The 12,982-nt window shown below is 36.9% G+C and overlaps 1 protein-coding gene across 2 annotated transcripts in view; it reads left to right on the forward strand.

The window, feature by feature from the left end:
* The first annotated feature begins 1,286 nt into the window (after positions 1 to 1,286).
* The window catches only part of MDFIC2 (MyoD family inhibitor domain containing 2), a 140,229-nt gene continuing 128,533 nt past the window's right edge, over positions 1,287 to 12,982 (forward strand). For both annotated transcript variants that reach the window (XM_027776553.1, XM_006160348.1), the window contains exon 1: positions 1,287 to 1,374. In XM_027776553.1, the coding sequence (XP_027632354.1) occupies positions 1,287 to 1,374 (88 nt within the window). The remainder of the gene's footprint in view (positions 1,375 to 12,982) is intronic.

Below are 12,982 nucleotides of genomic sequence, written 5' to 3' on the forward strand. Positions count from 1 at the left end.
CCTATTATTTAACATCATGAAAAAATGACAACTTCTAAGAATAATAGACTGCATTTGTTTATAAGCCTGCACTGAAAACAGTATTATCCTTAACTAAGAACCTAATGACAAATCTTCTTGGGCATGTTATTCCAAATGTTCTTTGAAATATTTGCAGACAATCAATAGAAGTTGCAATGTTTTCTTATTGCTTATAAAATAGTACAAGAAAAAAATCTTTTTAAAAAGCAGCTTCAGAATGAACTTTCAAAGAATGTTGCTTGAAAGGTTTCCCTCCCCTTTTCTTTTAGTCCGGATAGTCTATGTATATTTTTTAATGTATATATTTTTTCTCCATTGTTTAATATTAACCCTAAGTAATGAATGATGGGTGTGGAAGGAAGAAGACAGAAGAAACGTTGTCCATTCCAAAAGAGTTCATTATTTTCACCCTGTTTTGCAGAGTGTCAGTTTAAATAAGTGCTAGCCTGGAGAAGATTTTTATTGTTTTGAACCACGGGCTTTATATTACCTTTAAAAAAAAAAAAAACCTCTCAGCCGCAAGTTGGATGCTTCTGGCAGGAATACAAATCTAGCACCACCCAGGGAGGGAGTGTATTTGCTTCTTCGTTCACTTCTGTCAGGGTAGAGAATGCTGGACATTGAGAGACGCGGGAGGCTGCCACACGCTGCTCTCCAGTCCCATACTTTGGGCCTCCTTTTGGATCACACAGGTAAGTACACTGCGGTGCTGCTGTGAGCGGAGTATCCAAGTTCACTGCAGTCAAGCCATGAACGTCAAGTGCACTGCACTGAAGGTGCACAGTAACATCTGCTCAACACCTTCAGGGAGCTCCACTGGGCCTGGCTTAAGTCATACGGTTCTTATTTCACCCAATAAACCCCAGAAAAGGTCCTTCTGTGTTTTATTGTTATTTATATCTTTGTATATCACTGTCAGCATGCTTCTCTATAGGCTCTAAAAAAAACCAGGAAAACAACAACTGAATGTCTGTTTGTATCGTTCAAATTCATGGCTAGTTGTTCACTGTTATTCTTTCACATTTGGAAATTTTAAGATTTTTATTGCTGAACAATGAAATATCATATAAAGTTTAGTTTTAATGTCATGTTTTAAAATAACACAAGTAGATAAAACGTAAGACTTAACATTAGACACTGAACAGAAAATCTATAGAGATATTTTTTTTCTTATAATATGGCAGTAGTCTCTAAATATAAAGCTCAATGTTATAAATTTGGGTTCTTAATGAATTTTTTATATCACAAATTCTGTTTCCACTTAGATGTCAGAAACTGAGCCGGAAAAGATAAAAGTAAGAACAGCTGAGCACTTCGAAAATGATAAAAATAACATTTCTTGGTTGAAGGAAGGTAAGTCTTCTTGCTTTTGATTCTATTGGTGTGAAAATAGAGCTTTTAGTTTATTAGCAAGAGATAGCGTGGAAAAAGGAGAAAACTATTCCAGCAGTTCAAATGATATTAGCATTCCTGATTTTCTTCCTTTCTTTTTTATACACATGTGGCCTAACTGGTAGTGTGAGGATCTTTAGTAGTGAAATACTTCTTGCAGTCGTGTTACAGAAAACAGGAGTGTTTTATTGGTAAGACTTACTATGCAATTTCACTCAGACATATTCTTTGGGAGATTCTTGTAGTGCTATAGATTTTCCTCCTTTATAGCCAAGAAGACTAAATAATTTGAAGACAAGTGTTTCAAAACAATAATCACAGAAATGAATGCATGCTTTAGGAAATAATGTCTACAAATAGAATTGCCATTCACTGCCATTAGAGAAGCCACCTTCCCAGGGGAGACTGCTGTCAGCCACGGGCGCAGCATGCGTAAGCTGGTTGCTTGAAATACACACACAGATCAATATGTTCTCCTATAATGAGTACAAATTTGTGCACTTTTGAAAATATATCTAAAGTTGTGATTATTTTCTAGAATGCTTAGTTGTATAATCTTTGATTTTTATGAATACCTTAAATGTCTCTTAAAGGAAACTGGTTAAATATTTTATCCAAATAGATATGCTGTGCTTTTTAAATTAATTAATTAACTCTTTGACCATTTCATGGATCTATTAAAATGTAAAGGAATAGCTCTTAAGGAGCTGAAATTCTGAACTATTAATTTATAGAGTCATGGGAATCTTTCCCTCTTAAAAGCATGATTCAAAATAGTATAGTTATGTTTTTTGGTTCACTCCAGGAATGATCTGTAATACTAAATATGGCACATTATATACCACCAAAACAGTAATAATAACATCAACAACATCCACAATATGGACTGACATTAATTGGTGACTATGATGAATCATCCTAACAACCTGGAGAGGCCATTGTTAGTCCTAATTTAGTGATAAGAAAACAGAGCCTTAAGAATTTGATAACTTGCTGAAAATGAAAATATTAGGAAATATCAGAACTGAGATTCAACCCCAGGTTATGTGACTCACAGCTCTAAATTTAACTACCACCTTACTAAATTCCAAAAGAAAAAATGCTCAAGTTACTGGTCAGGACATGATCTATGCTCAGAAATGTTTCCTTCAGTGTTGAAATCAACACCTCCAACTTTATCATAATCTCTCATTCATTATTATCCTTAATCCCACCTTATTCTCAACTTCAGTTATAAATGTGTTTACTTTTATCTTTAATGATCATTCCTTTTGCACAATTGTCCAGCAACCCAATTAAATAGTAGGGGCTCATTTTTGTTAGAGACTTTATTTAAGGATAGAAGTTGATGCAGACATCATGTAGTATCAGAATCTTTATTTTCAAAAAGCCACCGTGCTAGAAAACTCTATAACTTCTTTTTATTAAAGATTCTCTTCAATAAAATCCTTTTAAAACAATGTGGAACGGAAAACTATGTGGAAGGTAAAAAATAGAACTTGGATCACAGATTCTGTGTTTTCTTATAAATCCCAAATTACAGAGATGTCCTTCACTACTATTTACAGTAATGTTTATATTATTTATTTGTACTGGATCATCAGGAAAGTCATGATGTATTTTTGCATAGGAAAATACATCATGACTTTCCTGACAACCTGTAATTGCTCCATCCCATAGATTACTTGTTAGAAATAATGTAGACATTGACAGACCAATCATTTGTTTCCTAAAGAATTTTCTTAAAAAAAAAAACCCAATTAAATAGTAGGGGCTCATTTTTGTTAGAGACTTTATTTAAGGATAGAAGTTGATGCAGACATCATGTAGTATCAGAATCTTTATTTTCAAAAAGCCACCGTGCTAGAAAACTCTATAACTTCTTTTTATTAAAGATTCTCTTCAATAAAATCCTTTTAAAACAATGTGGAACGGAAAACTATGTGGAAGGTAAAAAATAGAACTTGGATCACAGATTCTGTGTTTTCTTATAAATCCCAAATTACAGAGATGTCCTTCACTACTATTTACAGTAATGTTTATATTATTTATTTGTACTGGATCATCAGGAAAGTCATGATGTATTTTTGCATAGGAAAATACATCATGACTTTCCTGACAACCTGTAATTGCTCCATCCCATAGATTACTTGTTAGAAATAATGTAGACATTGACAGACCAATCATTTGTTTCCTAAAGAATTTTCTTAAAAAAAAAAAATTGCATCCATTAAGTACAACTTAGACATTGAATTCTTGTAATCTATAAAATCTAATTTCCCAGGTGACCTGTTTTATCCCATTTGGACACTTCATTTGAGCTACACTCAAATTATGTTTACCATATTTCATAAAAGGAAATTGAGCCAGATGCTAGATGACAACGTCTTAATTGAGAATTATCAGGATGAGTTAGTTTTCAAACATAATTTTTTTTTAATGTTAAGAAAAAATATATGGGTTGGCTTATTCAAAAAAAAAAAAAAAGAAGACAAACTGTTGTAAGTGTAAGAAAGTGTCATGTGAAGTCGGGCAGGCATGGCTTTTAAATCTTAGCTCAGACATTTAGTAGTTGTGTGACTGTGGTATATTACTTCACTTCTCTGAGCCTCAGTTTCTTTACTGAGACTATAGGACTTGCCTTGCGGGATTGTGAGAATAAAATTTCATTATTTATATATTTTTTTACTCTTTAAAACATGATTTAAAATAGTGTAATTATGTTTCTTTGGTTTACTTCATAAACAGCACTGTATATCTTTGTTTTGGTACATTAAAAAATTTTGGTATAGGGACCAGCAGCTGGCGTAATGGCTATGTCGCTCGACTCTCATGTAGTTGACCACAGTTCAACTCCCAGACCTGGTGGCTTAAACTCATGCCGGCATGTGTGTGTGTGCGCCCAAGATCCTGAGAGGAGAATGGAGGAGGATGGATTGCAGCATGGCTCTTCCACCTGGGGGGGGGGGGTGATTTCTCGCTTTCTGTTTTTCTCTTCCTCGTAAGCGCACACACCCTATAGCAAAAACTTCTCCAAAAAAAATAATAAAATAAAATTGAAAATAAAAAAATATTTGATATAGAGTAAATGTGCTTGCTGAGAGAGACAAAGATAGAGAGAGACAGAGAGAGAGAGAGAGAAAGTAAGAAAGCATGTCCCAGGCAGATGGTCACACTATAATCCCTTCGTCTCCATTCCCCTCTTGGAATTTTGAGCACGTACACACATGAACCTCGTATGTTTTTCTAGCCACCAGGTGGTCTGGGACATGAACTCTGTAAGTCAGCCACATCCATTAGCTGATCCAGTACTGTGTATCTTTACAGTGTTTTATATGCATTCTTCATTTGCTGCCTACAGCAACCTGGTATGGAGGCATACTGTCTGCATTTTACAGATATAGAGATTGAGGTTTAAAGAGACTTTGGAGTGTGCTCAGACTCGTAAATTTGTGCCTTTGTAGGCTATCCCAGTAAGTGTTCGCTCCAACCCTCACAAGCTGAATCACAAAGTCAAGTCTTCTGGTTCCAGATTCTGTCCTGTTCATTAATTAGTCACTTAATTAATGACTTCCCTACAATCATCAGTCAGAATTTTAAATTCACCATCATCCACCCTCTCCCCATTAAAAAAAAAAGAAAGAAAGAAAGATGCTTTAAGTTGTTCAAAAGTTTTCCTTACGAATAGCAAGTGACTAACTCACATCATAGTGCCTCTATCGACCCCTTCTGGAATGCCAACTAAATATTCAGTGCAAAATTTGTGTAATCCAGTCAATGCCTTCTGAATATTGGAGCGAACACTCACCAGGGTAGCCTACAAGGGCACAGGTGTAATGCCTGACCTCACAGGGGGCAGGACATCAGTAAGTGTTACCATCACCCTCACCACTCTGAGTACTCATGTGCTTTCCTAACTTCTCCCAACATTCACATGATTTATGCAATTTGATTAGACACTTAATTGTGGTACTACTAGGGACAAGGCTTGAGAACTACAAAGAATATAAAACACAAAACACATTCTTGCATTCAAGAAGCTTCTTGTCTAATAATCTTGCCTGTGCCCCCCAAAGTGAAGAGGCTCTTATTCACTTTCTGCCTTCCCTCAGACGGATCATGGACCTGATAGTGTCCGTGCCATTGTCAAAGACTTGGCAAAAGTCACACCCATAGCTGTTGTCAATAATTAGGGTCAATCATGTTTGAGAAACAGATTTAGAAATGCACTCATTTTGAAATGAATTGAATCCTGTTTTCCCTTCTGTCAAACTGTCAAGAAATCTCCCACTAATATCAGTCATGTGGCCTTTAAAATTTCAACTCTTCAAGTTTTAGCTTAGTAAGATTCCTGGGTCTCAACGTACAGAATTTAGGAGGATATAGGTGGATCCAAGGAATAAATACTTAAAAGTGAGAGATGTGATGCTGAGGTAAGATATCCAGGGACTGTACATGGAGGAACCTTGTTTTAGGGTAATCAGAGAATCAAGATGACTTTGAAATAATCACCAGGCAAGGTGAGCTGTGTCATTCCACTGGGGACTGAGGTGGTCTCGAAAGGTCAGTCTTGAAGGCAGCCACCATCTGTTTGCACAGGAGGCAATGCTCGGACCAAAGCATCAGAGGCTGGAAGATGCCTGTTCTGGTGCCAAGGAAATGGGCATTTTGGCTACGTATCTGTGTGTGGTCTAACACAAAATGAAGGGGGGAAATGGGCTGACTGCCAAGTGTGGGTGAAGCCATTGGACACTGGTTCTGTGTTGGCACTCCAGGTCTGAGGGCCGAGACCAATATGTAGAAAGCATAATTTGGGCATATTCATTTGTAAATCTGCAACTGCTGTGCACAGTGGGGTGGGGCAGGCGGAGGAAGATTACGGAAGAAGGATGGTGATGGCTGAGACAGCAGGGCATTCAGCAGCCCTCAAGTGAGGAAAACATGACCTGGATAAAAGTCATAACAAGGAGACAAAGAAAATAGGCTCACATGTGAAAAACTTTACGGAGGAAAAATTGATATAACATAGAAATTGGGGGGAAAAATTACAGGTGGAATAGGATGGCATGTAATACCCCATTAAGCCAGGGAGCATTCTGGGTAAGCATTTCAGTGCCTGTACGTTACACCATTTGATACGGAAGAGAAACATCAAGATGAAGGGATGGAAGCCCTTAAATTGTTGCTATTTGCAGTTTAAAATCACAGCTGTCACCAGTATTCGAAGAGCACACAATTTCTTACAGTGTCTCCTGATTTTTCAGGAGAAATGGGTAATCTGGTTTTCTGTGTAAAATCTCCTGATTACTAAAGGTTAAGTAATAACAGCAACAACAACAAAGTATCGTGCAGGACAAATGAAGTCAAGTTTTGTGGGTCTATTTCAGCTAAAAGACTGCCATTTTAAAACTGGATATGTCTCTAAACAAAATCTAATACATTTCCTGAGTCGATTTTTCATAACTGTTGCTACATTGGCATGGATTGTCTATCTCCATACATACACATATATGTATATATAAGTAAGAGTTATGCCAACACCAATCAATTGATCTAAAAAATGTGAAATTAAGAACACTGGAATAAAACTTTGTCCAAAAAAAAAAAAAAACTTAGCTAACTATAATTGTATCAGTGGCATTCTCTTCATGGTTGTGACAAGTGAGGGAAGAACATCATCATCTCAAGCTACAAGTACCCTCAATGAACCAAAGTAGTAGTTTTGTAGTCTTCTAACTGGACGTTGGCTCTATTGAATACTGTCAAATTGGATGCCACCCCAAAGAAAAACTTTGTGCTTACAGAAAAAAGTTTGACTTATAAAAAAAGAAAGTGGGAAATGAATCCACCATGGCATTCGATAAATGCCAGGATGAAAATAATGTGGTAAATGTGAATTCTATGGTTATTCTGAAATAAATAACAGCTACTTTTCTGTAGGCAGTCACATCCTGACTATAGTCTTTGGTGATTTAAGAATCGCCAGATACACTGTCACAGAAACTTCCCAAAACTGATTTAGTATTGATACAAAGGTATTGGGTCATCAATGGCTTTTTACCTTAAACACAGAACATATCATTTAAACAGAATAAATAAATATTAGAGACTAATAACAATATATTGGGAAACAGTTTAGAGGTCCAAAAAATTTCCTTCTCAATATAACACAAAGCTTCAAATTCATAATATTAGAATCTCATTTCAGAACCAGCACATGGTGTAATGGTTAGGCCACTAGACTGCCATGTAGTCAACTGTGGTTCAAGTCCCAGACATGGCGATTTAAAATTCATGTCAGGCATGTGTGTGTGTGCATGCCCCAAATCCCAAGAGGAGACTGGAGAAAAAGGGATTATACTGCGGCCATCCTTCCTGGGTGATTTCTCGCTTTCTGTATTTCCGTCTCTCTGACGACCCCACATGGGCCCTATAGCAAAATCTCTCCAAAAAAAAAAAAAATAATCGCATTCCTTTTTTTTCTTTGAGAATGTTTTTGTTTTGTTTTGTTTTGTTTTTTTGCTATAGGGTGCATGTGCTCGCCTGAAAGATAGAGAGAGACAGATAGATAGAAAGAGAGAAAAATCACCCCCCAGGGGGGATGGACACATGAGTTTAAGCCACCACGTGAGGGACTTGAACTGCAGTTGGCTACATGGGAGTTCAGCGACATAGCTAACTGCTGGCTCTGAGAGGTTTTGTTTTTTATTTTTTGTTTATTTTGTTTTTGTTTTTGTTTTTTTGCTATAAGATATATGTACTCACCAGAGAGACAAAGATAGAAAGCAAGAAATCACTCCCTGGGGGAATGACCATGCTGTATCCCTTTTCCTCCAATCTCCCCTTGGGATTTTGGGCATATACGCACATGCCCAGTGTGAGTCTCAAGATGCTGAGTGTGGAACTTAAACTGTGGTTGATCATGAAGGGTTCCAGTGCTTTAACCACCACACCACCTGCTGGCCTCCCCATATCATTTCTGACATGTTTTTGAATGAGATGAAGAAAGTGAGACTCATATCTATTGACATCTATAAATCATTGGGTTTCCCTTATTTCTAAATGGAGACAATTTTCTTCATTTGCTCAGAAAATAATTTCAGATCATGAACATTAAAATAATTTTGAAATATGCATTTTATTCAATTCAGTGACTATCTTATGTGGCTCCTCTTGATCTCATGGGCAATACGCTAGGCAAAGAAAAAAAGATGCCAAAATATGAAAATGTCATAGTTCCTGCCCTCAAGGAACTCATGTACTTAAGTGCTTTATTATAATGACTAAATATTAATCCATGCTAATTCGCTCACTCAGATAATTCTCATTTCTAAAAGGACTATTTTTTTGTGTCTAGCTTAAAAATTAAGCCACATTAATGCCTACTTTAAATTGTTAATTTTCAAGAGTAGCACATCTCGAGATTCCTTTTACTCTGTAAACATGGGAAATGGAATCATTAGCTCTTGCTTCTGTAGATTCCATTAACTTGTGAAAATGTGTTGGATGATAACCAAAATAAGGGTGAAGAAAAAGTAACAGACAAATAAAATGCCATTTTGGTTTTAAGCATATTGGATAGAACAATTATCTATGAAAATATGCTCCTGCAAGTCATATAAATAAGTAAAATGAGGACATGAAGAAGATAATTTCACGAGGGTAATTAATAGTTTTGAAGCTTTGAAACAAGATGATGTGACAGAGATTGGTGTGGAGAGTTTTCTTTAGAACCAGTGGCCAAGGAAGTTTCCTCTGAGGAAAGTTATTTGAGCTGAAACAAGTAATAAGAAGCCACCTGTGTAAAAATCTGGAAAGAGCATGCCATCTGAGAGAAGAACCTGCGCAAAGAAGTATGGTTCCAAATAGCCACACAGGAAAGGAGGGAGGAAGGAAGGGGGGTAGAAGGAAGGGAATAAGGGAGAAAGGAAGGGAGGGAGGAAGGAAGGAAGGGAGGGAGGAAGGAAGGAAGGGAGGGAGGAAGGAAGGAAAGAAGGAAGGAAGGAAGGAAGGAAGGAAAGGAAATGAGGGAGGAGGAAGGAAATGTGTAAGTCGAAAATAATGCAAGACATTTCTGTCCATGGTCAGCAGTTTGGACATTTCTTCCCAGTTGAAATTAGAAGCCACTGGAGATTTTTTTTTTTTTTTGAGAGGTTTATTTATTTATTTTTTTTTTGCTATAGGGCACGTGTGCTCGCCAGACAGACAGAGACAGAGAGATAGAAAGCGAGAAATCGCCCTCAAGAGGGGATGTCCAAACTGCAATCCCTTCTCCTCCAGTCTCCTCTCGGGATCTTGGGCACGCACACACACGCGCCCGGCGTGAGTTTAAATCACCAGGTCGGGGACTTGAACCTCAGTCGACTACATGGGAGTTCAGCAACATAGCCATTATGCTAACTGCTGGTCCTGCCACTGAAGATTTTAAGCAAAGGGGTAAAAGCACTTATATTTTATGAAGTGGAAAGAAGCAGCAGAAATAATAAAATAGGAGACAATTGCAGTTGACCAAGCAAAAGAGTATAACTGGGACAGGATATCCTGGTGGTGGGGGGGGGGATGGAAAAAGGAGAATTAGATTTGGAATCAATTTGGAGTTAGACCCAACGGAACTAGCTGTACCTTGGTGTGGGTCACTGGAAAGGAATGAAGGGCTAACTCTGAACTTGAGACATTGTATAATGGGAATGTTGAATGAAGGAGGAGAGAGAAACTGGCTAAGGAAGGGACAGTCAGAAGATCTGGGTGAGGCAGCTGAAGCATGAATTGCTTCAAAGGCATCCCCATGAAAATTGACAACTGAGCAATAGACACATTACTCAAAGTCAGTCACTTGATCTACTTTGTGATCTACTATTCAAGTGATCTACTTTGAGGAATGGTGATAAAGAAAGCCTCGAGATTTTGCTTAATCCTGAAAGATGAAGAAGCAGCAGTTGATGGGAGAATAATAGAAATGAAATAACATTTCTAGTGGAAGTATTGGCAAGTTTAAAGATAGTGGAGTAGTAAAGACCATGCCATGCTCCAAAAAATGAATAAAAATAAGGATTACTGGAATATCTTAATCCAAAAGAAGGTTGACATCCATGAGTGTAGGAAATGTGGCTGGGAACAGACCCTCGAGCCTTCCATAGGCCATAGTCAGCATTTTGGATTTCAATAAATTCTGTGCCCTGGAAATGTCTATTAAAGATACAATTTTTACTGTATATTCCACTGCATTTTACTCTCAAATGCCTGTAAGCTAAGGAAACATCAAAAAATGTCATATTACTTTCAAACTTGTTCATTATCAAAAGTGAGGTGGGGTAGCTCACAGTCCAGAAGGAAAACCCAAGACTAGGAAAGGTAGGACTTAATACAGCTCTGGTGAACCTAAGACTGAAACTTCACAATATATTCAGGTCATCACTCTTGGAATAAATTAGCTTCGCATACTTTTTCTACCCCTGTTATCCCCTTCCTCATGACTCCAATTCCAAGGAAGAAACCTCAATAACCTTGGCTAGGCAAAGCAGGAAACCTTGACTGACAGCATTGCAAGTCTACATATAATGAGTGATGCTCTTCAGAGAGAATCCAGGGTTCTAGCATTAGAATATGGAGACAAATTACGTTACATAGGGCCAACATAATGTCTACTGTAAGTGCCAGTACCAACGACCCTTGCTTTTCTCCACAAGGGATAATATTTTCTTAAGAACTTGGCATATGGTGCTGATGAAGTACTGGATATTTCAGGAAAGCAAGTACTTACTTTAAATGTATTAGCTTTCTACTGAGGTTCAAATGTTAGAATCATTTCGATTCTCCAATAACCTTATTTTATGTTTAGAAAGTTCAGTAAAAGATGAGATCTTCCGTGTTCTCATAGGTCAACAAATTAAATTCCAGTGGTACATCCTACAGCTGACAGCTGAAATTTCTTTCCAAGTGAACCTATAAAGTAGTAAGTTCATTTTATATAAAATGATGATGTTGATCCCAATGGAATGGAAGGCCTAGAAGATGCCTTGTCAGCCTTGAGACTATGACCAGATGAATTAATCAGTGCAAAGTCCCTATAAGTTGTTAAATAGCAGATTTAAAGACTCTCTTTCAATGATCATAAGGCAGTACATCAAATCCAGAATGATCTTAGCTCATCATTATTAATTGCAATTTTATGAACTAGGAGTGAAGCAATTCGTAGGCACTAGGAACCCATCCCTCCTACCCTAACAGGGAAAAGAAAATTGTAGATAACTAAAAGCTTCAAGAGATCTATTCTTTCTAGAAAGAATTTTCAACAGAATAATTCATTTTCCTATATGTCACAACAGCTGTTGATGTGGTACACTTAATCAACATTAGTATAAAGAGCTTTCTCACAGGAAGAGGAAAAAGTCTCTTATGTTCTGTGCCTCAATCTTACAGTAAGAGGAAAAAGTCTCTTATGTTCTGTGCCTCAGGAATAAGAACATTCCTTTCCCTATAAATTCTACAAAGAGATACTTTACTTTTATATGATTATGGCCCATTTCTTTCAGCTTAGGAACAGCATTTAGAAGGAATATACTCTCTAATAAAATGCACCTACACTAGGTGTTCACCAGACCATTAGTTAAAAAAAAAAAAAAAAGGAATGTGAATAGAGCAAATGAAGACATCACTCAACAGGCATAAATCATTTGAGCTATTATTTAAGCCTGTCGAAAAGTAAATGTGCAGCAAAGGCAAAAAGCAAGGGCAATGACAGTAGTTTTGCCAGTGTCTAACTTCAAGAAAAGTAGAGAGGACAACTCGTAGGAGGCGTAGTGTTAAATAAGACATCAGGAAATTTTTCCTGTTCGGCTGAATTTCCACACCAATATGGACCTGAGATGAAATAGCGATGGTGCAGGTGAGAAAGATGCTTCGTGACTCCCAATCTCCAACAAAACAGAAGCAGGTAATCTGCATCGTAGCTTTTCCTTCACTTATCACATTTATAATCTATTTTACATTTTTAAAAATCCAGCATTATAGATTGGAGACCAAATTCTTTTGCTGACTTATCAGAAGATAAACAAGTGATTTCAAAAGTTCATGGAAAGAGGGACTTAAAGTATAAATTCATTCTGGTGCAAAAACAATAAAATCCATTCTTAGTTGCATCATAATAACAATTTTTCATGAACTCTTTGAATATCTCTTATATGTTAATATAGAATTTTAATATAAATTTTATAAATATATAAATTAACATAAATCATCATAAGAATTTTAGAAATTTATATATAAAGCACATATAAATAAACTCTTCGGTGGAATGAAAGTCTATATTCAGAGCATAAATTAATAAAAAGGATTCCATTCATCACATGAATCTTAAAACTAATTTCTTAGACAAATATGTACAAATCTAGATGACAGAGCAATTCACACTATAAAGGGAGAATTTGTTTTATAAAATTAAGTAAATGTGGAACCAGCAGTTGGTGTAATGGCAATGTTGCTGAACTCCTATGTAGTCGACCGCCGTTTGAGTCCCAGGCCTGGTGGCTTAAACTCACGCCAGGTGCGTGTGCGTGCATGCCCAAGATCC

Source organism: Tupaia chinensis, unplaced genomic scaffold (genome assembly GCF_000334495.1).
Source record: "Tupaia chinensis unplaced genomic scaffold, TupChi_1.0 Scaffold000682_1, whole genome shotgun sequence".
In the NCBI taxonomy this organism is placed as follows: Eukaryota; Metazoa; Chordata; class Mammalia; order Scandentia; family Tupaiidae; genus Tupaia; species Tupaia belangeri.